Raw genomic sequence first — 27300 nt, forward strand, 5'->3', positions numbered from 1 at the left:
AGCTTTGCAAATGGAGTAACATAGTAACATAGTAACATAGTTGATGAGGTTGAAAAAAGACACCAGTCCATCAAGTACAACCTATTTTGGATCTCCTGCGATCCTGCACTTATATTTGAAATTAATCTAGAGTAAGCAACCGCCAATCTGTTTCAATTTTGAAAATCCCCCCAGACTCAATATTGCAATCCAATTTTTACCCTATATCCACTACTATCCTTTATTTTAAATTAACGGTCGTATCCCTGGATACACCTTTCCGCTAAAAATTTGTCTAACCCTTTCTTAAACATATCTATTGAATCTGCCATCACAACCTTCTCTGGCAATGAATTCCATATCTTGACTGCCCTTACTGTAAAGAACCCCTTCCTTTGCTGGTTGTGAAATTTCCTCTCCTCTAACCTTAGGGGATGACCACGTGTCCTGTGTATGGTCCTTGGGGTAAAAAGTTCCCATGAAAGCTCTCCGTATTGACCCCTAATTTATTTGTACATAGTAATCATATCTCCCCTTAGGCGCCTCTTTTCTAAAGTAAACATGCCTAAACTGGCTAACCTTTCCTCATAACTTAATGACTCCATACTCTTTATCAATTTTGTCACCCTTCTCTGAACCCTTTTTAGTTCCAAATTATCTTTTTTATAGAGTGGTGCCCAGAACTGTACTGCATATTCAAGATGAGGTCTTACCAACGATTTATACAGTGGCAAAATTACACTGTCTTCCCTTGCATCTATGCCCCTTTTTATGCATGCCAATACTTTGCTTGACATTGAGCACTATTGCTAAGTCTACTGTCTACGAGCACTCCCAAATCCTTTTCCATTATAGATTCTCCTAAATTAATTCCATTTAATTTATAGATTGCGTTCTTGTTTTTGATCCCTGAATGCATAACCTTACATTTATCTGTGTTAAACCTCATATTCCATTTAGCCGCCCAATCCTCCAGTTTATTTAAGTCCCTCTGTAGAGAAGCTACATCTTGCTCTGATTTTATTACCTTACAGAGTTTAGTGTCATCTGCAAAAATAGAAACTTTACTCTCTAAACCATCACCAAGGTCATTAATAAATATATTAAAAAGGAGTGGTCCCAGCACGGAACCTTGAGTACAAGTCACTGATCTTGCAATGCAGGAGGAAGACTTGTAGAAGGATTTATGCTCTTGCTTTTGGCCCTGAATTCTCATTAGAGGGTCTCTCTGCAAGGATTTCCACTGCTCCTGGTGCCGCGTCTATGCACAGTGGCAGCCATCCCTATATAGGCAGGAACCGTGCCTAGTGTCCAGCCCCTCTGCACAATTTGCAGGTGTCGGTTATCTAGTTCTTCATAGAGCCTCCTCTTGGCAGTGTGAAATTCTGTCAAGCCAGAGACAACCATGGACAGGACTCTGGTACCCACATCTGTAGCAGATGGCATTAGACTTGGAGACTGAATATCCACACACACCTAGGATTCTTCAACACCATATGAATCCTGAGAAGGAAAATTGTTATGACTAGGACCGCTGCAGAGGCTTCTGTCTGTAGGTGTGAGCTTCTGCTAATCCTGTGATGCCATAGCAGTTAAAATAACAAAGCAGTCAAAAATGCAAAAAAACACCCCCAATATGGTTAGCTTTGCCAGAGCAGCCACGGCATCCATGTTTTTTTTGGGTTTCTATCGCTACTTCAAAGTACCTTTGATTAGCTTTCAAGCATTGTTATCTGTTAGTTATTTTTCAAAACAGAAATATATTGTTGGTGCATTATAAAATGTTCCATCCTTTAACACTTTGGTTTGTGTGGGAGTAAGAGTTAACCACCACAGAGCTAAGCGAAGACATATTTAAAAAATGGTAGAGTTGATTAGTGAAGAGACGTTTTCCTGAGTGATTGAGTTGATGGATATATTACATAATTGTTATATGTAGAGCATTAAAGAATTGTCAGGTCTAAAAATGAGTGGTGGACTAAGAGTGGGTTCTCAAGGACTGATTTGTGATCAGCTGGTTTTAGGGGAACAACACTTTTTAAACATCATGTGTAATGCAGAACTATCTCTGCTAAGTAAATTGAAATTATTCTCATTGTTAGCAGACACATCATTTCTAATGTACACATATCGATTTGGTGTTAATATTTAATATTTATCTATTACATACAACCGGTCAAAAATGGAGTAGAAGTGTCTTTCTCCTCCTCAGAGGTGATGTAGGATTGTGTTGCTTGGAGGAATGAAAAAGAGCACATGGATTCCTCTCATAACCATGTGTTACCAGCCTAGCATTGCCCCAAATCCTGCTCTGGCCATGGTGACCCAGTGGATGGGGAAACAGTGGAAGTGTGCTGCTCTTCCCTTTATATTTGTCTTAGTACATAGATACTGATGTCTCCAAAACTTATAGACTTATTCAAATCACCTGAAATCCATTCCACTCTCCATTGTGATAGAACTTTATGGCCAAACTCCATCACATCCCTTAGACCATGTGAATGACCAAAGAAATGTGTTCTACCATTAATTTAAATAATTATTATCTTTTATGGTGGCAGGCACAGAATATATAGTACAATATAAACAAAGTGATGAGAAAACAATGGAGTCCCTGCAATGTTTAAACCCTAAGTTCCTGGCCTATCTGACCTGTCTACTAAACCTGCTGAAATCTACAGAAAAATGCATATATACTAGAAGCAGAGGGAAAATATTCTGACATCATGTAGCTTTGTTGCCGGTAGGAGAGCTCTGCCCACACATGATATCATGTCATGTGGGATATTTGATATTTGTGGGATATTTGATTTGTTGTCATTCTAGGAGAGAAGCTCATACAAAACATATATAGCAGATTATATGGTAGATGTAGTTAATGGTAGACAAGGGTCAGAAATTAGAATAATATTAATTAAAGATAGCTGGTCAGTGGGAAAAGAAAGTGTGACTGGATGTGTCAAAGGGAAAGGAGAGGAAGAAACAGGTGAATGTTAACAGGGCACTGGGAATGGGGATTGGTAAAGCTAGAAAAATTGTTGAGTGAAAGGAAAGAAAAAAGAGTATGGAATGGATTGAGTAGATTGGGGAAGAGTGAGAATAACATGGTAGGTGGCAAGAAGAAGAAGAGGGGATTGATCTTCACAAAATCTATTTTTGATTATGTTGTTATATTTAGCCTTTTTTAACGGATATTTTTAACTTTTTCTCTTTTAGATGACGATGGTTGGAATTGCTTGTGCTGTAAAGACTTTATCTATGTAAATTCAAGGAATGATTTATCCGGGTGGGCTGCATCAAACAGCACCCATAACACAATCCTAGATGGCCGGCAGAGCAATAGAAGGCAGGATCAGGGCCAATGTGCTCTGAGTATAGAATTGGAGAAAGAGTGCAAGCACCTGGACAGGTTGGTGATATTACAAGAGAAAATACCAGATTTTGGGGCAAGAAAAGGTCTCCACGTTTTTTTTTACCTGTTATCAATGGTAAATACACTAATTTGCTGGGTCTTAAAGGGCCCTTCTTTGTCACTAATTTATTCATACTGGCCAGGACTGTGTTCAGTTATGGAGGAAGACCCGGAACAGTCCAGTGTTACACCTGGTGCCCTGAGACTCAGATCCAAAGTGTGCAGTGCAGCTAAAATATTTGGAATATTAAAGCTCATAGTAAAGCCCTACCCCAGCTATCAAATCCTGGAACCCTCATTGTTATGTGCATTCATTTTAATTTCAATTAATATGGTGGATGTCATCAATTGTCCAAATTAATATATTTGTCCTTCATTCACTGCAAGTATTTGTGATTGGAAGTTTCAAAAATGTGGTGTGTGGATACCAAAGATGGGGCCTAAACTATTTTTCTAGCGGTGGATGGAACTAATGGTGGATGAAAACTATATTTTCTTAACACATTGTTACATGTTGTTTGTTTCTAAGATGTAGAGTTAATCATTACTTTCTGAGCAGTACATATCTTAAGGTAACACCCATATTCTGCAGGAATATTCAAGTACTGATCATCTTAGAACAGATGTTCAAGTCTGTCCCATATTACACATTGTCAATCTCCTCATGTACCTATATCATTTTTGTCTGGTGTGTATCTGCATGCTTCAGCTTTAGTGGAAAATATGGAAGCAAACTCCTTCCTCATGATGCCAGTAGCTTCACACGAGGAGGGTTCTAAACAGTCCTTATTTACAAACTATTTAATTTGTTTTTATAGGAAGATTAAAACCACATGGTACAGTTTGAAGATCCTTGCAGAAGTATTTGGCCATGTGTGCACAGTATCGCTTCCTGATGGGGACCAGGTCTGTGTCCTTTACCTTACAGGACAGTTCTGCAGATATTTTAGTAGGCATATGCAGGCATACAGTAGATCTATTATTAGTCTTATTTCTAGCAGTACCTAACAATTGCTGTTTGCTGATGATTTTCTGCATTATGTTAGACATCTTATCTGAATTGTTTAGAGCTGTTTCCACTTTACACCCCTATACAATGAAATATAGTTAACTCCAATACCATGACAAAAATCAAGATATTTGACATTGCATAGATGATAAGTGGAATTCAATAGGCTTTATTAACAGGAAGACTATTGTGTCTAAAAAAGGGAAATAGTCGAAATGTTGACAATAAAAATGTTGACATTCAGAGTGTTGACACCATAATGTTGACAGTCAGAATGTTGACAGCTTGTAAAGTCAATAATCACAATGTTGACATAAAGGGTTAGATTTAAACCAGAAATGCTGCTGTGGGCAATACGTTAAAAAAAACCAAGAAAACAGCTTATACAACCCTGCTGTCAGCCCCGGCTGGTACTGGCAAAATCGAGGAAGCTAAAAAGTGTGGGTTACCCCAGATTTTACTATTAACAGGACTAGGCTTTGCCAGCCTTGGCTTGGTGGCACTATAGCAGGGAATCCCACAGTGTGGGGTCCCCCTGCCATAATGACAAACCAGCCCCAGGCTGGTCAGCGCGGGTTGGATTCCCTAGGGAGATAGGGCAGCAAAAAAGTTGAGCTCCCCCTAGATGTATCCAGCCCCACGCTGGAAGCACTAGGGCTCTTTCCACACCCCTGAGCGGTGGGTATGGGGTAATAATACAAATTTTATAGTAATAAACCAATTTCTCCATGGTGCACTACAGGTCTCAGCATGTCTAGGCTGCAATTAACTGTTTGTGCATGCTGCCACTTGTAGTACTACAAGCACCTGCATACTCATGGGTGCCAGGACATGCTGGCACTTGAGGCCAGTTAAGACCTTTTGTGCACCAAGTAAAAATGTAAATAAAACACAAACACCTTTTTAAACATTACTTTAATTGGATTAAATAAAAGCACCTTCTGTATTACACACCTACATCCAGGGGTTTCACCTGTAATCCATCCAATTGTCCCTGCTTTGCAAAAAAATAAACAAACCAAAGTACATCCAATTATCAATGCAAAAAAAACAAACATCCACAGGATCCTTGCTTGGCAAGCAAACATACCTATTTAGGAAGATGCAAAACTAGCTCTTCTCTGAAGAACTCCTGGCAAGCATGCTGATATCTACTTCCATTGTTATTCATTTTGGTTTCCCTTTATTCTGAGCTATATCTATGAATATTGATATAATCACAACAAAATAAGAGAAGAACTTTGTGATATATTATTTGGAATTTATGACAAGGTCTACTTTGGACTTTTTTGGACTGCTAAATTGTGTTTTTTCTGTTATTCCCTCTTATTTATCTAGGACATTAGCGCCGTCTACTGTTGGAAACAAGGCTGTAGAATTATTTAGGTTAGCACCATTGGCATTTGTTTGTCGAGAACATGGTGAAGGATGGTTCATCTGACCATATCACCTTCCTCCTCTGTCAAACTAATCTAATTAGTTTCTACGAGGAAGAGAACTTAGAACTAGTGAGAACTTAGACCAGGGCAGCACAGTAGATGTGGTCTACTTTGATTTTGCAAAGGCCTTTAATATAGTGCCACTCAAGAGGTTGGTTTACAAAATAAGGGAACTGGGCCTAGGAAACAACATTTGTACTTGGATCAAAAAATGGTTAGAGAATAGGGAACCGAGAGTTGTGATAAATTGAACATTTTCTAATTGGTCAATAGTTTTAAGTGGAGTACCTCAAGGTTCCATGCTGGGGCCACTCCTTTTTAATATATTTATTAATGACCTTGGTGATGGTTTAGAGTGTAAAGTTTCTATTTTTGCAGATGGCACTAAAATCTGTAAGGTAGTAAAATCAGAGCAAGATGTAGCTTCTCTACAGAGGGACTTAAATAAACTGGAGGATTGGGCGGCCAAATGGAATGTGAGGTTTAACATAGATAAATGTAACGTTATGCATTTAGGGATCAAAAACAAGGGTGACAAAATTGATAATGGAGTCATTAAGTTATGAGTTAGCCCAGTTTAGGCATGTTTACTTTAGAAAGGAGGCGTCTAAAAGGAGATATGATTGCTATGTACAAATACATTAAGGGTCAATACAGAGAACTTTCATGGGAACTTTTTACCCCAAGAACTATACACAGGACACGCGTTCACCTCCTAAGGTTAGAAGAGAGGAAATTTCACAACCAGCAAAGGAAGGGGTTCTTTACAGTAAGGGCAGTCAAGATATGGAATTCACTGCCAGGGAAGGTTGTGATGGCAGATTCAATAGATATGTTTAAGAAAGGGTTAGACAAATTTCTTGCGGAAAAGTGTATCCAGGGATACAACCGTTAATTAAAATGAAGGATATCAGTGGATATAGGGTACAAATAGGACTGCAATATTGGATCTTGGGGGATTTTCACAATTGAAACAGATTGGCGGTTGCTTACTCTGAATCAATTTCAAATATAAGTGAGGGATCACAGGAGATCCAAAATAGGTTGAGCTTAATGGACTGGTGTCTTTTTTCAACCTCATCAACTATGTTACTATGTTACACTGCTTGCTAGTCCTTTGGCTGTGTTCTTTGCATCAGCGAACTTGAACATGTGTATTGCTAGGTGTTTTGAATGGTTTATATAATGCTATTTAACTATGATAACCAGCTCTGTAAAGTTTTCATTGGACTCTCGTTGATCCTTGTGCCAGAGGTTGACATTTGCAGTCAATTGACCTGCTGTTGTTTGCTTGTTTTGACTTGCACTTGAAATTAATGTATGGAGAGCATGATCATGATCTTCATGTTGCCTTTTGCTGTTTTTTTTATTCCCAGTTTCATGCTGATATCACGTTAGACAACATTGCTCGTGAAATGTTAGCAACTTGGTCTTGGTCACTGAAGCACCTGTCAAACATGCCCCAACAATCACCCATCTTTCAAAGTACCTCTTACATCCATGCTAGCTATAATTATAGGTTACCAGGGCAGTCCTGCATTTTTATAACCATGCTGGGACAGTACTTGCTTAAATAATACATGGGTCACACCTGTTTGGAATCCCTTGCTTTCAATATGGTTGGTGTCCCTCATTTACAAAAGTGTTTCTATTTTATTGTCCAATGCCTGGAGAGTAACTGAGAGTTTAAAACATTTTGATAAAAAAAAAAGTTAATAATAATGAAAAAGTACAGATTTAAAGATTTTTTTTAAAAACCCACAGCCACTGACAAAACAATGTACAAAAATACATTTATCCTTTTAGATAGAATTCACAGCAGCAACATTAATGCAAGTTCAGATTACGAATAGAAGATTACTTAAATATCAATTTATGCTGGGATGTGAAATCCCAATTCTCTTTATACTGATTTGTGGTCTATTCAGCATTCAGTATTACTGACTAATATGTCGATTTCCATCTCAGATCTCTGCACTAGACAATCTCATACATACAATCTCTGGTATTCTGCAGTTACTGTCTTCTTTGGAGAACAAGGTTAGTTATGTGACCTGGAGTCTGTTATAGTAAATACTTCCTCAATCTCTTTTTGGAGTTTCCTTCTTGTTTTTCATACCTCTTTCTTTAGCATAAAGTTTAATGATTATAATTATGTTGTTATATCTTCCTTTCTCCCTTATTATCTTCTAATAATTGACATATCTATCATAGATGCTGGGTCATCAACTTAGAGCTATTAGATTTATAAAATAGAAACTGTAGTGTTGAGCCTCTTTTGTGATATTTTATGAGCACTAGGCCAATTGATGAAAAGATCATTTTAAACCTGATTGTGAATCTCCTGATGGGTTTGTAAAAATAACCCAAGTTGTCATCCCTACAAGACTAGACCTTACACGCCCTCAGTTTGGGTTTTTCATTTTGGACATAATTTACTCAGAATATGTGTGTTCTTGCTTTTCATTCCCCTAATGCATTAGTGGAAATAGACTAATTTAATTGAGTTAGTTAAACTGGCACCTAATGGAAAGCAAGGGCCATTATGTGTAGGTTGGGAAAGGTTCATATCATAATGAATGTTACATTTGTTCTCCCTGTGCCTGTTGCTTTCTGAACATATTTAACTCCACCCACAGACAATACAGATAATCCAGGAGTGTGTCACTTGTAGTCCCACCTCTCCAGCTTCTCACATCTCTCCCTCTCCCAAGATGTCTATGGCAGGTCCTGGTAATAAGACAAGCAGAGAAAGAGGGTCTGTGAGTGAGAAATTAAAGGATCTTGGGGGAAATGATAGTTCATAATAAGGAAATGTAAAGCCTGACTAATGTTTTTTTCCCGTTAGATGAAACAAAGTGACCAGAATCAGCCCAGGAGGAGTGCTCTCCAAAACCTGTCTCTGTTTATTGGGACCTGGAATATGGGTAAAAATGACAATAATATATATAAACCACCAGACTCCGGTTACTTACATACAGCTTTAGACAAAATAATGGAAAAACTACTCATCACAGCATTTTGCAAACAAGGATCAACTCCACCAAAAAGAGGAGCGGTGTTCCCAAACAGGCCCATGTTTAGAGGTGATGCTGACTGGGGTATTATGAGTTGAGATGTGCGCTGACCCCCATGTTTTGATTTAGGATGTGGTTTTGGTTCTAAAACTCCTTTGTATTTTGGTTTTGTTACATGTTTTGCCCCAAAATCATGAAAAGTTAAAAATTGTGAAAAATAAGTAAAATTATGTGATGAGCTGTTCTTGCTCCTTTATTACTATTTATAGCATTAACAGTAATTTACAGGTTACAGGTTTTGACTAAAAAGGATCTAGTGTTTTGACTTTAATTAAAAAATTTAAAAAATAGGTAAAATCATGTGATTTTGAGCTGGTTTTGCTCCTACATTACTATTTATAGCATTAACATTCACTTACATTAATTTACAGTCTTTTTTCTAATGATCTCTTCACAACTGTCCAAATGTTCACCAATTTTGGCCAAAGTATTGCTGCTGACCCTCTCAGATGTATTACTGCTGACCCTCTCAGATGTGTTACCTAACACTTACCTACTTAGTGTAGCTTCTTTTTTTACAGTGAAAATGTAATTAATGTAGATATCTTTGATGAGGGCGTCAAAGATGTCTACATCAATTATATTTTCACTTTTATGATAACATTGTCATTTGTCACCATTGAGGAAGTTGACCAGTGACCACTGTTATCCAAATGCCCATGATTCATTTGTTAACTTCCCTATTTATTCTCCAGTTCCATAACTGATATATGTTGGGTTTTGTGTGGGCCCAAACAAATCAAGCACTTCAGCCACAAAACTGTCAATTCCTGTCACTGAAGAGTTGGTTTGTTAAACTATGTGCATGTCCTTTTCAACATATGGGTGGGTGGGTGATTTCGCCTAAGAACAATGCCATTTCAACTTGCTCCATTTAACATTTTGCCCTCTCATCATATTTGTTTTCTCAGCTTTCTCAAATTCAATTAAAAAAATAATTAACCAGTCTATGCAGTTCTCTAACTACATCACATAGCGTAAATCACCAGCCATCATACTTCCATTTATACATGTATTCTTTGCCAGTGCCAAATTCTGTCCTCTTGATGTCTGAGAATGTGGATTTTCAATTGAATTGTTTTGTCAAGACAGATGTTTTTGGCAACCTAATCTGCATCAATGTCAGTTATACACACTTATTTGTGTAGAAAGACTATTGGTCTAACTGAATTGTCTGTTTTACATATTTCTTACACTTCACTCATATAACATATATATATATATATATATATATATATTACATTGGTCAACACTCATTTTATTATCATAATAGAGTGGTTTTGGGCTAACTTTGTGGTGCTGACTCCTGAATATGACATCGGATTTTCTAAATTGGGTCAGATATTTTACATAATTGGTACACCATTGAAAAACTGCCAAAAATTTTATGTCATGCAGAGTCTACTTGCAATCACATTGAAATTCTCTCAAATTATACAAAAGTAAACATATGAAGTACATAATGGCATTTTATTTTATATAATTACAGGTAAACATAGTAAGCTGATTTGGGGAATTACAATTAATGCATAGTAAAACACTGTTTGTACATTTTTCTTTTATGTGAGTTATCAGGACAATCACGCTGGAGGCTCCAGCAATAATCTGCGATCATGTGTCTGTCCCATGTGCCTTGATACCCTTCCTCTATCACCTTTATATCATGATGAAGCTCTCCCTTTGTTCTTTACTAAAGTCTTTAAGATTATCCTGAAATCTGTGTAAGTGGCTATGGAGAAAGTGCATCTTTATGCTCACATTAGTACCCACATTTTTAAAGTTTGTGAGGTGAGCATGCTTTGTACAAGTTCTTCATAATTGTTTGCTGTGTGGTTACCCAAGAAGTTCTTGACAATTGAGACATAACTGCACATGGCAGAAGATTCAACACCATTCATACATTTTGTGAAATTAGAATCCTTGATATGTTTACAAATTTGAGGGCCATTAAAGATGCCAGCTTTTAGTTTTGTTATTCCCAGCTTGATATGGAATGGTGAGAGAATAATTTTTTCCTTGTCAACCAATTGACTTTATTCTTACTCTGTAATATAGAAATTGTCATACAACCACTTCGTATACAACATGACTTGTTTATACTAATTACAAGTATACAAATATTTTACATGGACGAGAATCTCAAACTGGGCATTAGTATGTAGATACATGGTAACTGGATGTAGATATACATGGCACTGAAATATATATACAGTCCCCTTATTTGATTCACAAGGGCAGTATTACGGCACACATCTACCGTAATTGTAGCATAAACAACCACTTAAGTAAAACAAGGTATTGGAAAACTAGGAATTCTCTGCCCATCAAGAAGTGCATAGTTCTAGTCTTTGATGTTTTTAGTATGAGTGCAGGCCACTTTTGTCTAACATCATCAACATTTATTTATATAGGGACAGAAAATTACGTAGTGCTTGGAAATTGGGAATCTACTTGTCTACATATTTATTGATGCCTCTGTCCATCTAATGATATCTGATTGTTGCTTCCTCTTCACTTTCCATAATGTGTGTTGTCTAAGTTACACATTTAGTATGTGCATAGTGTTTCAACTTTTTTATCTCACTGAATGTCACTGAATGTCAAAAAATGCCCAGAAAAAACCTTCACACGCAAACACCCTTTTTTCCCACTTAATTCAGATGTCACTGAATGACCCTTTACATCTTGACAAGTATTGAAAAATACAAAAAAGTTTAGAATATAATTGTTTTTTGGAGGGGTTCTGCTGCTGGCCTTCAAACACAAATACCCAAATTTTCCCCTCTTAATACAGATGTCACTGCCCCATACAAGATTATGTTCACAAGAAAAACTTAAACTTTTAAAAGAAATAAATCTATTTGTTTTTGGGTTCTGTTTTTAATAGTCATAGAGTAAAAGCACACTGTTTTTCTCCACTAAATATACTACTTAGTTCAGAATGATATCTAACTCAGTCTATATAATAGTACTATATATATATATATATATATATATATATATATATATATATATATATATATATATATATATATATTAATGACAACCAGTAGCCACTACTCTGTCTAAGTTCTCTGACAGATTGAAATGAAAACCAATTGATCAGCAAACTATTCTGGCTGACTGATCCCTTCAGAACTGCTTTACAATAATCACAACTATTCTGTTGTTTTCTCAGTCCCACTTTCATCCTAAACGCTATTGTCAGAGCACTGCTTCTAACATCCTTCATACACAGTGCCTGTTGTAAAATGGCACATGAGTAAACGAAAGGAGGGCTACATATATAGAAGATATAAACTCTCGCAGGTTTTGCATCAATATTTTCCTGGAAAGTATGTTTTACTTCGTTTTGAGATCCGAAATTGGCGTGCGAATCCTAGTCATCAGAATCCCAAATCTCGGTCTGTCAGATTTCTCTGAATCCGAACTGCGCATCTCTAATTATGAGTGAATACCACTAGTAATTGTACACACATCACCATCCCTACCATAAGGCAAGGTAAAATACTTTCAGGCAACAAAATTGTTGTGGTGCACTGTACCAGTTTACCGCCGCAGCCTGAGGAAGAACACATTGATACGTATCACCATGTACTTTCTCCTACATTCATTATATGAGCAGCACAGTGACTGACAGGAGTAATAGAGAAAAAAAGTGACAGACGCTATATACATAGTTATTGGAGATGGAGAGGGAAGCAGTGGTGGCTGGAGGCTTAGAGCTACAAGGAGGAGACTCTGGAAAATAGAGGACATCCCACATGCTTATGACCCTCTGACTAACATTCTCTTTTTTATTATACTTTATACTTGTCCACTCTCCCAGATTGTTCAGGAAACGCCCGAATTCCAGGTAGGTCTCCTAGACTCCCGGGAGAACAGCCCATTCTTCCAATTCCGCCTACTTCCTAATGCAGTGGGCAGGATGGAGGCCTCCATGACGTGGTTTGCATAATTTGGAGCCTGTAAGGAAATTACATGACTGTTGCATGGGGCGGGGGGGGGGGGGGGGGTTCAAAATGATATAATTTTGGTGCCAGCTCCATCTCTATTTGCACCTCATCTCTCCTCTGGTTGGCAAGTATGTTATACTTACTAGGAAGAGATAAGCAGTTAGTCTTTTTCCTTTTCATATTTTCTTCTAACTTAAAAAGCTGAAATGTAAACATGCTCTACCCACTAAACTCTTCTGCACTAAGAATGTGCCTGAATAAGGATATATGGTTAACACAGCCATGTTCACAAGTAAAAACACACTGATGCTAGTTCATTGATACCATGTGGTTCAATCTTATCCAATGTCGGTTCATATACAAGCAACTAATCAAAGCTTTCTCAAGCTTTATTTCTACAAGTGCCAGTATGCTCTGGCAGTCATGGGTATGATGGCACTTCTACTTCTCCAAGCGCTAGCAAACACAACCAATTAATGGCTGCCAGAGTATGCCAGAACTTACAGTGCTACATCCTGAAATACTATTTTTTACTATCTTACATCTATTACTCAAACACCCACTGCCCAGGAGTGTTGGGAGGAGCCTCAGTGCTGTCAGCATGGAGCTGCTATTCACTAAGGAGGCTTTTTTCTTTGGGGTATCTGGTTCCCCGGGGGAATTCAGCCCTGTGCAAAACAGACTGGTGCTGAATCCCACTATAACAGGGGTACCCCTTGGTGTGGGTTTCCTTTGTGTAGTAGGACCAGTCCAGCCTGTCATAACCTGTCATAGACTGATGTTGCTTGTGGTTTTGAAAGGTTGACCCTATGCTGTTCATCCACTCGCATTAGCTGTACCCAGACCAGGCTATGAGAGCTTGTGCTCATTTCACTTTGGTGGGAGGGCCACACCAATTTTCATTTATGCATTTTATCTTTTCTTAATGATGCAAAGATCTGTGCTAATGATCACCAGCATATTTCCTTGAAGCAGAAGTTGAGTACCTGCAAATTATATGTCTGTTAACAGGCAAACCTGGAGATGCAGCCTAGTCATTATTTACACCTGTCAACATTCCTACTTGGGAAATAGAAATACATTAGGCCACATCCCTGAGCCACATAAACCAAAGCCAGATTAACCCAAACCATGCACATATCCACTCTAATTACCCGGTAGGCCATACTCTGTAGTGCCAAACATTGTGACTGTCCCACCAACATTGGTGCTTTTGGCAGGTATGAATTATTAAAAATTATGGTTGACCTGCTATTGCATCTTCAGCTAGTTTATGATACTTAACATGTCTGATTATTAGACAGCATGGTAAAAGTATAGTCAAAAAGTGAATTTAGATGACCAGGACCGTCTAAGCATTGCTTTCTCAAGCTATTCTTTTGAATTCAAGAATGGTTTTGAGGACACTGGAATCAGTATAAACACTCAATATCCTGTTCATGTAAACTGTTTGCTATCATTTGTTACTTTGTAACATCAGGGTGATATTAATCAACAGTTAAGAAACAAGGTGTAATATATCATTTGCTTTCTCAGGTGGCTCATCCCCCCCTCGTTCGTTTTCTTCATGGTTGTCTGCAAGACAGCTTGAGGGGAGCTTGGATAATGCTGCAGTGTGTGTGTCATATGACCTCTACATGATCGGAACCCAGGAAAATCCACAGGGGGATCGGGAGTGGGCAGAGTTGCTAAGGACAGCATTGATATCTCACACAATGAAAGAATATAAAATGGTAATGTCCTCAAATAATAATTAGCGCTAATGTTTTTAAGTTTCTTAGACATCATTTTTACAAACTGAGTTACAGACTATTAATAGGGCTTACATCAAAGTATGAGTTGTGTTATATACAGAACCAAGTGTATATCCTGAAGTGAGATAATAGTAGGACTCTTAAGCGATTATTAAAGATCTGTAAAAGTTATATGGGGAGAAATGTGCTTGGTAAACTATAACAGGCAATAGCAATCTAAATTGCGTTATCTAGCAGCTCTTTGGTTTGGCAATGGTTACTTCATATAATGTATGTATAATATCGCTACTAGATCCATTACTTTAGTAATACTGGTTTTTCAATGGCTCAGTCATTCCAAGATGCTTAAGTATGGAACTTGTAACAGCATATGATTTCCTAATAGCAATACTAATTTATTAATGAAGTTGTAAAAGTATTTTCCATTTGCCACTCTTGTTGACATTAAGCAATAGAAGGTACCATGGTCTACAGTCAGACCTTAGTAAACAATTTCTGAGATGGCAATCAAGCCATTGTGCTCTGGTGGTGTATATTAGATTGTGTTGATATCCTGCAATTATCCTAACTCAATATGGTGATGAATGGTGAGCTATGTTAACATATATTGCAATATGTTCATGAAAATCAATTTCTAAATCCTATAGCATATCTGTAATTAAGCTATGATAAAAGAGTTACTGTATATAGTATTTCTACTGCACAGCTCTCCTTACTAATTGTAACAGTCATGTCAGAAACTCCCATCACTCAATTGTGTTTGAGGATCATTTTGTGTTATCATAATAAATTTCCTTACTCTGTTCACCAGGAGGAGAACCCTGGTCTATTCCTTTATCAGATAACACCATTTGTTTTCAGTCTCAGAATGACATTATCTAGTTTTCAAGAGGAACTTGGGCTAAAAGGGTTGGAAAGGCAGTCTGAGCACAGAAGTTGGACTCAAGGGAACCACAGGTGTTACTGTCACCTCAGTATGAAAGCAAATGTTGTCTCACTAAAAAGCATAATAATAATAATAATAATAATAATAATAATAATAATAATAACAAGCACTTTTACATAGTTATTTTCTCCTTTGGAAATTATATAACTTTACATTCAGAAACAATTATATAAAATATTTTTGCAAGAAAGATTAGTTATGAAATTGTAGCAATTGCTTAGTGTTATGATGTCATAATATTATTCCCTGTAGAAATTAACAAAACCAAAGTATCACTAATTTGCTTTTCATTGAGCCAATCAATAACTGCCTTGATTTTACTGTATTCTTCTTGGGAGAACTCAATGGTCTGGATTTTTTTCACACTCCATTTCTACACTTAAATGTATAATTGATGTTTTCCAAGTTGTTTAAAGAATGTGAAGATCTGCTTACAATCTAACCCCAAGATCATTTGCAAAAATTAGAATAACATCTACATAAGAAGCTGTATATTGATCTAAAAAGTCCCGTAGCACTTCATTGATAACATTCTGGAAAGTATCAGGGAGTAATGAAAACGGCATGCTCAAATGCTCTAAATGTCCATGCAGTTTTCCTTTCATCTTTAAGAGTTATGTGAATACAATCATGGGCTCCACTTGGGATTTAGTTTGGTGAAAATCTTAGCTGCATAAAGCTTCTAAAGTAATTCTGGAATTCTGGAAGAGGGCAGCGATTTTTAGTTGTATCCTTATTTAGCTCCTTATAATCAACGTAGGGCATACAGTAGAGTCTTTCGTTTCAACAATGAACAAGGCTGACCTTGCGGGAGAAGTAGATTGGCAGATGAAACCTTGTTTAAAGTCTGCTACTGATAGTCCTGCAACTTTAAATTATAGCTCTGAAAGAGATCCAACAAAAGTGGATTGGTGCTGCAGGTAACAATTGTATTGGTCAGTAACAAAGGTGATGAGGAAGCAATTTAAAAACACTCTTTATAACACAGACTTCCCAGAATTCTTTGTACTGTGGAGTTTTTCAATATTCTTGGTGCGAAGATCAGAAATATGTGTTCTCTTCTAGATCTGAGAACTTGGATGATGGCATTTCATTTTACAATACTCAGAAGGAAAATATAAGCTGAGAGAGTCACAGTTAATGAAATAATTATCAGTTGAAATCCAGTGGATCCTAAGAATGTTTGAAAATATGAAGGAGGAGAGCAAGTGAAAATGTACAAGCTGGTGGTGACCTGATTTACTAACTAAGTTATATAATCCCATGAGTAACAGGTTTAGCACATATTACCACTAGTTTCGAAAGTTTCCAGTCTTTCTTTTATACTGTAGTGCGTATTTGGTAAATATGAATACCCAGTTGAATCAATATTCCAAGATAATTAACAAGTTTATCTTTAACAATAGAAAGGCCTAGAAAAAAAAATCACTTTTTTGAGCAAATAGATTCCATATAATTTCTGCAATCCAGGGCTGGAATTCAGCTGTATACTCAGCAAGTGAGCATTTTCCTTGGCATAGGTGATGTAAAACAGCATTAGCATAGTTATTTGAGTCGTGATAAAAATTGTGCAGATCGTTGCCTTTGAACTTAGAGAAGTGGCATATTTGAGCTTGGCACTGTTGCATTACCATTATTGACATGCAATTCTAACACTTGCCTTTGTAATTCAGAAATGTATTCTTGCTGGCTAACTAAAGCATGTAGCGCATTAAATGTGGCTTGGTAAGTAGCAATTTGCTATCTTATTGTAGCAAGAGGATGTTTTCCAGCAGACCCCATAGCTAGAATATTCTGTCACAAATCTGGGATCAGGAGAGGTGTCTTTTGTGTGAAATAGTTTCAGAGAGATGTTAATATTTGGGAAAGCAGAAGAGTAGTCAATAAACACTTTTGTCAATACACAGTTCAGTCACAAGTATAATGAGAGTAAAGCAGAAGTGTAGTCAGCAGCATTCCAAGTTTGGTACTCGGATAAGCAAATATTGGGGAAATAGCAAACGGACTACCTGCAGCAGCAAGCTAGATTAGAGGTTAAAGTCATACTTGCCAACTTTTGAAAATTCATTTCAGGGAGAAATTAAAAACCATTGTGGGTGTGCCCTGTCCCGCCCACTGGGCGTGCCACAGCTCAATCATGGTTGCCAACTCTCACGGGACGTCCGTGAGACTCCCGTAATACTGGGAAATCTCCTGGACTCCCGGGAGAGTACTGTAAAATCCTGAATTTACCTTTGGAGTTCACGGAGGAGTCCTCTTTCCAAACTGCGTATGCGCCGGTGACATCATCAGCGTGATGATGCGACGCACCCAATATTCCAGAAGACCCCGGCCATTGTGGAGCACGGAGCTCCAACGCCTAGCAGCTGAACTGGTAATGTTATTTACGGTACTTTAACTGTTAAAGTTTAACAGTTAAAGTAAATGACATTATAGCAGAAATTTCATTTGGGACAGAATGCCTACATAATTCAGCTTTCAATTCACCATAATGTATAATGCCCATGTCATGCTTTCTTATATTTCTTTTACACCACAACCTGGTACAATAGTTAATTTAACTATTGTACCAGGTTGTGGTGTAAAAGAAATTTAACAAAACATGACATGGGCATTATACATTATGGTGAATTGAAAGCTGAATTATGTAGGCATTCTGTCCCAAATGAAATTTCTTTTATAATGTCATTTACTTTTAAACTTTAACAGTTAAAGTAAATACTGGGATCCCCCTGGTTGTTCCCCAGATGAATCGGCCTATTGAGGATGTGCTCACTCCCCCAGTCCTCCAGCATGATTCCCGGCTCCCTCCTGACCCCATCCTGCCTCATCTCCCCTCTATGTGGCCGGCGGGATGTCCCCCGAATTCCCCACGCCCTCCCCTGACAGTTTCCTCCAGTTCCCCCTGCCCAGGTTACTAGCTGCTGTACCCCGGCATCTGGGTGCCCGTGTCACTGGACAACATCCCTCCACTCCCGGTTACCTTTGCCCGTGGACTGCGCAGGCATTGGAGCTCCGTGCTCCGCAATGGCCGGGGTCTTCTGGGATATTAGGTGCGCCGCGTCATCACGCCGATGACATCACCGGCACATGCGCAGTTTGGAAAGAGGACTCCGCCGGTAAATTCGGGATTTTACAGTACTCTCCCGGGAGTAGGGGAGATTTCCCAGTGTTCTGGGAGTCTCCCAGACGTTCCGGGAGAGTTGGCAACCATGGTTAAAGTCATTATCTGGCTAAAAGGAAGTGCATGGCTTATAAAGGCAGCCAGAGGGTGGAGCCAGAGAGTTATAGAACAAGGAATGTAGCAGTAAACTAGATGCAGGTGAAACTTCATCATCATCATCATCATCACCATCAGCTATTTTTAGCTTGACACAGAAACTAGGAAAAGAGTTGTGCAGAAGCAAAGTAACAACAGCTATTTTCTTGGACCACAGTAGCTCTGGTTTTAACTCCTGATACCTGTGTAATGTGACATTGACATGGTTGGTTAGTAAAAGTTCTAACATTGAATATAGGAATTGGAAGTGATTGAGTGAGCTATAAGAGCAATTATATGGATCAGTGAATTAAGATATGTTGTATACTGTTACCAAGAGTTTGCTCTGGTAAATAGAAGACATTCTAGTGGATTTACTGGGTCTATTTCTCTACCAAGGTCTGTGTTCACTCTCTTGGGGGAATTAAACTTGTATTGCTGGTAAAGGAAGAATATGAATATCTCATCACACATGTGCAGTCATCAACTGTGAGAACAGGAATCACCAACACTTTGGGTATGATTCTCAATATGTTACAATCTGAGTAAACAATACACAAATCAAAGTATGAAAACAGCATATTTTATTGTTCTGTGAGTTATTATAGAATTTTGTACCAGGTATCCGGGGAGCTGTTGGGGTCTCACTTGAGTTCAACGGGACATCCTTGGGCTTTGTCACTTGTCACCTAGTGTCTGGAATTGAGAAAGTTCAAAAGTGAGTAGAGAGAGAATCCATTCATCATATACATAATTGCATTAACATTGTTGGCATTAGCTGTCCAACAGAGTCTTATGCCTGTCCTTAATCCTGTGTCTTCTAATTAATTGTGAATTAACTCTTTGCAGGAGGAATCAGAGTTTTGGGGAGATCCTACGTGGCTTAATGCTCGGAAATGAAACCTTACGGGGCTTTCAGTTACCTTTGAGACTTACTCATCTGTTTTGGGCCGGAGACTTGAACTATAAACTAGACATGCCTGTGCAGGTATAATCAAAAAACCTTCTCAATGAGAAGGTTTTATAGTCCTTACATTTCTCTTGCAGGAAATTTGTTATTTTTAAATTTTTCTTACTATATTGTAACTTTAATAACTTTATGTTTAGCAGAAAAGAAATGCATCTGGTTATTACTGTGCATAGGTGTGTATAAGTCTATCTTTTACATAAATGTGCACAATACTCACAAGCACACACAGTTGCCATATTGTAATGTAAGCTGGTTTGATAGCTTCACAGCTGTCAGTAGGGGTTACATCAGTTGAGTCATTGCTTTAGTGCAGCACATCTAATGTTTAAGTACCTTCAAACCTTAGGTAGTGGTTTACTGGGTCTCACATATTAATCCACTATTTTAGAACTGCTCTACTTACTTGTATTGGGTTCTAATTTGCCTGATGAATTCTTGATGGAATCCTTGACCTATAGAGGTCACAATTTAGGGATTTCCCTGGCCCTGTACTGATCAATTAGTCTAATTGACTGAGCCGGTAATTATTCCACTTGTTCATGGAAATCTTCAAAGTAAGAATGAGCACTATTTATAATTAGTGTATACCTCCCAAAAAACAGTCAGTAACACAGTGTGATATATTTTATTGTGGGCTAGAAGCATGGTCTCTCCAAACACTTATTGTACATGCGTGTAATGCCATGAAAACCATCTGACTGAATTTCTGTATATTTACAAGTTTTTGGTCAGATCTTTCAGTGGGTTGTGGTAGTATAAAGATGAAAAAAATGACACCAAAGTTCAGGGCTTTTTTAATTTTTTGGTGTGGAAGCAACAGTCAAAATGCAGACGCAAACACAGGATACCTCCCAACTGTTCCTACAGTCAGGACAAAGTCTGACTGAGTATGTCAGAACAGTTGGCAGACTGTCCACCTCTCCTACCTGTTCTTGCTGCTTTCAATATTTGTTGCTGGTGCTTGTGTCCTAAGGTCAGTTGCTGCTTGTCTGGATCCTGGAATGTTAGGTCCCTGTTTGGTAAAAGGACAGGTACATAATATAGAAATCCCAGCAATGAGTGAACACAGAAGGCCGATATTAAATCAAAAGAACCCACGTTTAAAATGTAGGTCTCCCAGCAACCAACCTGGACAGTAAATTAATGTCATTCGCTTTTAATAAAAAGATCCATTTCCCCCCAAACACTCCAACATTAAATGAATAATCCCATCATCCCACCCTTAATAGGTCTGCTGTAACCCCGCTATTAAATTAAATTAAATATCCCCAACCTTCACCCCAGCAATAAATTTAAAGCTACCACTCTCAACCCACTATGAAATTAATATTTCACAACCCATCCACATCACATAAAATACTCCCCTACACTTATATTAAAATCCGCCCCCCATGTCACACACCAGGTTCTCAGGTTCTGTCACTTACCTCTTTGCTGCCTTTCCAAGTTGTCCCTACAGTCCTCAGGCTCTGCTCATTTCAGACCTCTCTGTAAGATGCTGTCCAGTCTGTCTTCAGACAGTAAAGCTGGTGCTGACTCCATACCACCACATAGAGAGTGGGATTTTCCAATCGATTTGATACCAGGGAAGACAGGGAGGACACCACTAGGGGGCGTACCTACCCGCTCTCTCTCCCTGAGATTATATCGATGTCAGGAAAACCTTGAGGAGGGGTTTATCCTTCCATCATCCTCACTTGCCAGAGCATGTTTCTTTTTTGTGAAGAAAAAAGATGACGTTCTCCGCCCCTGCATTGACTATAGTGGTTTGAACGATAACACCATTAAAAATCATTATCCTTTACCCCTAATCATGGAATTGTTTGATCGTGTCAGAAGAGCCACCATCTTCACCATATTAGATTTAAGAGGGCTTACAATTTAATTGAATTTGTGTATGGGACGAATGGAAGACCACTTTTAACACTTTTGATGGGCACTACAAGTACCTAGTCATGCCATTCGGATTGAGTAATGCCCCAGCAATATTCCAGCATTATGTCTGCAAATTTTCTGTGACCTCCTCTACAAAACAGTTGTTGTCTACCTGGGCGACATCCCTATCTTCTCCAATAATCTGGAATCACATCGTGCCCATGTCAAGGAGATTCTTTCACAACTCCGTACCAACCGGCTCTTTTGTAAATTGGAGAAATGCATCTTTGAAGTCCTATCCATCGCCTTCTTAGATTAAATTATTTCTGGTACTGACTTACAAATGGACCCAGAGAAGCTCAAGGCGATTCTCAACTGGCCTCTTTCAACCACTCTCAAGGCGGTCCAACTCTTTCTGGGTTTCGGAAACTATTACAGAAAATTCATTCTAAATTTCTCCACTCATGTTTCTCCTATCACAGCCATTACCAAAAAGTGGTCCGATCTCTCGGAAGAAGCTAGGCAGCATTCCATTGCATTAAACAACTCTTTATTTCTGCTCCAGTTCTTTACCAGCCTGATTTATCCCGACCTTTTTGTCACGGGCACTAGGAGTCTTTACCCAGGGATCACCAGGTGATAGGCTTACCAGAGCAGTATAGGTGGTAATATGGTACTCTGGTAGCAGGGTGATCACAGAACAGGAAATAGCAGATGATGAGATGCTCAGGAAAGTCTATGACTAGCAGCACTGGCAATATGGAAGTAGTAATACACGAGGAACTGTATGGACAAAGGACACGTGAAGGTAGTCAGTGGTCTGCGGTAGCAAGTTGTACCACTGCTATAGTGAGGAGGAATGTCCAACAGAAACGAGGAGGTGATGAGAGTCAGCGGTCTGCGGATAGCAAGTTGTACCGCTGTCTGAGTGAAGGAATGGAATCCAAGTGGAGGTATCCGGGGAGTCAGTGGTCTGCGTTAGCAAGTTGTACCACTGCTATGTGAGAGGATACTGGAACGGGTGAAACTGTAAACAGGAGTCAGTGGTCTGTTACTAGCAAGTTGTACCACTGAATATATATGTGAGGAGGTGCACGGGGAGAGACTGCAACACAATATATACACGGGCACCTTGACTTTGATCCACAGTAATATGCACAATATAAATGTATAAATGACTGAACAACACTGCCAATGTGGAAAGTCTCTTGAAGTAATCCAGCATGAGATAACACAGTCAATGATGGCAATAGAGTCAGCAGATAGTACACTCCAGAGGAGAACCAACACAGTCAATGATGGCAATAGACTCAGCGGATAGTACACTCCAGAGGAGAACCAACACAGTCCAGCAAGGTATGCAATACACAGCACAGTCAATGGGAAGTATGCATACCGTGGTTCAGGAGAAGGCAGTCAGACAGGAGTGCAGAGATACCTGAAGGGCAGGAGGCCGGCAGGATCCAAAGTCCCTGGATGGGTGAAGCGGTGGTCTAGCAGGTGCAGCGCACAGGTAGGTAGACCAGCAGGGAACACAGGAAGGCGTGGAGAGCGGATCAGTAGTAGATGGATGAGTGGCGCTGAGAAGTAACAGCAGCGGGTCTCTGCGGGAACACGGAGGTAGCCAATAGTAACCAGTAGGTGCAGTAACGATGGGACACCGGAGCAGAGTTGAACTGGAACAGTTGGTCACGGAGAGTAGCGGGTAGCAATAGTGGCAGCAGACTCAAGGAAACACGGGAGAGTTGACAAGGACTGAAGACTGAAGCGCACAGAGGCAGCGGATAGGAATCAGCCAAACAGTCACGATGAAACACAGACGGGTTGCAGGTTGAAGACTGTAGTGCACGGAGGCAGCGGATAGGAATCAGCTAGCAGTCACGATGATGAAACACAGACGAATTGCAGGTTGAAGACTGTAGTGCACGGAGGCAGCGGATAGGAATCAGCCAAACAGTCACGATGATGAAACACAGATGAGTTGCAGGTTGAAGCCTGTAGTGCACGGAGGCAGCGGATAGGAATCAGCTGGCAGTCACAATCATGAACAGGTGAGTGGATGTGAATGAAAGACTGTAGTGCACGGAGGCAGCGGATAGACATCAGCTAACAGTCCCAATGATACATGGTAGAGTTGAAGTGCTTAGAAGACTGTAGTGCACGGAGGCAGCGGATAGGAATCAGCTCACAGTCACGATGATACACAGTAGATGGTAGAAGTGGTATGGGGACCACAGTAGTAGAAGTGGTTTGGAAACCACAGCGGTAGAAGTGGTTTGGAAACCACAGGATACAGCTGGGCTGAATAAACGAGGAAACACAGGAACACCTTCAGAGACTCATGGGGAATGAGACTCCAAGATCAGGCAACGTGGTGTTGACCACAGGTGCTTAATATAGGGAGGTTGCCTGATCTGCCAATTTAGTTAAAGGAACATACACTGGAGGTATGGAAAGGGCTGCGCATGCGCAGTCCCTCAGGATGGAGGACGGCCACGGTTCCTAAATGTCCGGGAAGAGGCACTCACGGTCCGGTGAGTGACAGTACCCCCCCTTTTAAAGGTGGGCACAGAACGCCTGGAACCGGGTTTGTCCGGATTTTTGGAATAAAACTTCTTCAAAAGGGCAGGAGCATTAAGATCTTCAGCTTTGATCCAAGAGCGCTCCTCAGGACCAAAGCCCTTCCAATGAACGAGGAAACGGAGGACTCCTCGCGAAATTTTTGCATCCAATACCTCAGTAATCTCGAAATCCTCCTCCTGATGAACTTGAACTGGCTGCGGTGCTGAGGGAGGAGTCGAGAAACGGTTGATGATGAGAGGTTTGAGCAAGGACACATGGAAGGCATTGGAGATCCGAAGATTCTTAGGAAGAAGAAGTTTAACACATACTGGATTGATAACTTGAATGATCCTATATGGACCAATAAAACGAGGGGCGAATTTCATAGATGGAACCTTCAAACGAATATTTTTGGTAGATAACCAGACACGATCTCCAATTTTTAGTGGTGGAATAGCCCGCCTCTTCTTATCTGCGAAAGACTTATATTTGTTAGATGTCTTCTTTAAACAGGTTTTGACCTGAGACCAGATATTTTTGAAGGTCTGACAAGCAGTCTCCACAGCAGGAACTTGGGTGGGCGGGAGGGCAGGAAATTCCGGAAAAGACGGATGGTGACCGTAGACCACAAAGAATGGAGTTTTGGATGATGACTCATGGTACATGTTGTTATGGGCGAATTCAGCCCAAGGGAGCAATTCTACCCAGTTGTCTTGGTTGGCTGAAGAGAACATCCTAATAAAGGTCTCAAGATCTTGATTGACTCGTTCCGTTTGTCCGTTAGATTGCGGATGGTAAGAAGATGAGAGTGCTAATCGTATGCCCAAGGTTTTACAAAGGGCCCGCCAGAATCTGGAAACGAATTGTACTCCTCTATCCGACACAATCTCAGACGGACATCCATGAATGCGGAAGATTTCTTTAATGAAATGTTCAGCCAGAGTAGACGAGGAAGGTAAACCGGACAGAGGGACGAAATGAGCCATCTTCGAAAATCTGTCTACCACTACCCAAATAGTATTGTGATTCTTACTTGGTGGCAAATCAGTAACGAAATCCATACTAATATGGGTCCAAGGCTTGGACGGAATGGGTAGTGGTCGCAGCAACCCTGCTGGAGTTCTGCGGGAGGATTTGAACTGAGAACATAAATCACAGGAAGCAACAAACTCTTTGACGTCTCTCCTCATTGAAGGCCACCAGTAACTACGAGAGAGAATCTCAAAGGTCTTGTGTTCACCGGCGTGTCCAGAAAAACGAGAGGCATGGAACCACGAAAGGATTTTCCTCCTCAGAGTAGGAGGCACAAGGGTCTTCCCAAATGGTAGCATTTTGGTGGATGAAGCAGCCAGAGAAATACATTTGGGGTCTAGGATAGCATGGTTGGGAACCTCTTCTACATCAGAGGACGTCACAAAAGCTCGAGATAGAGCGTCAGCTTTCTTGTTCTTAGCGGCTGGTTTGAAGGTTATAATTAATTCAAAACGGGAAAAGAAAAGAGACCATCTTGCTTGACGAGGGTTCAAGCATTGAGCAGATTGCAAATATGACAAGTTCTTATGATCCGTGAAGATCGTCACCGGGTGGCGAGCTCCTTCCAACAAGTATCTCCATTCCTCTAATGCAGCTTTGATGGCCAGCAACTCCTTGTCCCCGATAGTATAATTTTTCTCTGCGGGCAGAAGACCCCGAGAGTAGAAGGCACAAGGATGTAATTTTTGTTGCTCCGAGCGTTGGGAGAGAATAGCTCCTAAGCCCACATTAGAGGCATCTACTTCTAGGAAGAAGGGGAGTGTCACATTAGGCTGTCGCAGAATGGGAGCAGACGAGAAGGACTCTTTGAGGATTTGAAAGGCTTGGAGAGCCTCAGATGACCATTGCTTAGTATTAGCCCCTTTCCGAGTTAGGGCCACAATGGGAGATGCAATGGATGAAAAGTCTTGAATGAAGCGTCTATAGTAATTGGCAAAACCTAAAAAACGCTGGATGGCACGAAGAGTAGTTGGCTGAGGCCAATGTAGTACAGCATTTACTTTGTCTGGATCCATCTTCAGGCCAACTCCGGAAACTATATACCCCAAGAATGGAATCTGGGGTAACTCGAATGAACATTTCTCCAATTTACAGAACAACGAGTTCTTCCGTAGTCTGGAGAGGACCTCTGCCACATGTTGGTGATGAGAAGGCAGGTCCTGTGAGAAGATCAATATGTCGTCCAGGTAGACAACGACACATACATATAATAAGTCCCGAAAGATCTCGTTGATGAAACCCTGGAAAACCGCGGGGGCATTACACAGCCCGAAGGGCATTACTAAATATTCGTAATGCCCATCTCTGGTGTTAAACGCGGTCTTCCATTCGTCACCGGAACGGATTCTAATTAAATTGTAGGCACCACGAAGATCCAACTTAGTAAATATCCGAGCTCCCTTGATGCGATCAAATAGCTCAGTGATCAGCGGAATGGGATACCGATTCTTGATAGTAATGGCGTTGAGTCCACGAAAATCTATACAAGGGCGTAATGATCCATCCTTCTTTTTGACGAAGAAGAACCCAGCTCCAGCGGGAGAGGTGGAAGGTCGAATGAACCCACGCTGGAGATTCTCCTGTATGTACTCAGATGTGGCTTGAGTTTCAGGTAACGAGAGAGGATAGACCCGACCCCTGGGAGGAGTCTTCCCAGGTAGAAGGTCGATCGGACAATCCCAAGAACGATGAGGAGGAAGACGTTCAGACTGAGCTTTATCAAACACATCGGCATATGAAGCATACTGAGGAGGGAGTCCCGGGGAGGAAGATGAGATGGAAGATTGCTGTACTTTAAGAGGAATAACTTGAGAGAGGCAACGATGGTGACATTCAGACCCCCAAGACGTAACTTGAGGGGTGCGCCAGTCAATCTGGGGAGAGTGACACTGAAGCCATGGAAGGCCTAAGACAATCGGACTTGTCGTAACTGGAAGAATTAAAAACGAAATTTCTTCATGGTGTAGTACACCAATCTGAAGGGTTACTGAAGACGTACTCTGGGTGATGAGACCATTGATGAGGCGTGA

The 27300-nt window shown here is 40.0% G+C and overlaps 1 protein-coding gene across 2 annotated transcripts in view; it reads left to right on the top strand.

Annotated features, from left to right (window-relative positions):
- The window catches only part of LOC142100739 (phosphatidylinositol 3,4,5-trisphosphate 5-phosphatase 2A-like), a 101415-nt gene that overhangs the window by 20716 nt on the left and 53399 nt on the right, over window positions 1-27300 (top strand). For both annotated transcript variants that reach the window (XM_075184510.1, XM_075184511.1), the window contains exons 5-13: window positions 3196-3388; window positions 4210-4297; window positions 7808-7879; window positions 8479-8622; window positions 8703-8766; window positions 14409-14605; window positions 19231-19348; window positions 19453-19549; window positions 19681-19819. In XM_075184510.1, coding sequence (XP_075040611.1) covers window positions 3196-3388; window positions 4210-4297; window positions 7808-7879; window positions 8479-8622; window positions 8703-8766; window positions 14409-14605; window positions 19231-19348; window positions 19453-19549; window positions 19681-19819 — 1112 coding nt within the window. The remainder of the gene's footprint in view (window positions 1-3195; window positions 3389-4209; window positions 4298-7807; window positions 7880-8478; window positions 8623-8702; window positions 8767-14408; window positions 14606-19230; window positions 19349-19452; window positions 19550-19680; window positions 19820-27300) is intronic.

The sequence above is a fragment of the Mixophyes fleayi genome, chromosome 9 (assembly GCF_038048845.1).
Source record: "Mixophyes fleayi isolate aMixFle1 chromosome 9, aMixFle1.hap1, whole genome shotgun sequence".
Classification (NCBI taxonomy): domain Eukaryota; kingdom Metazoa; phylum Chordata; class Amphibia; order Anura; family Limnodynastidae; genus Mixophyes; species Mixophyes fleayi.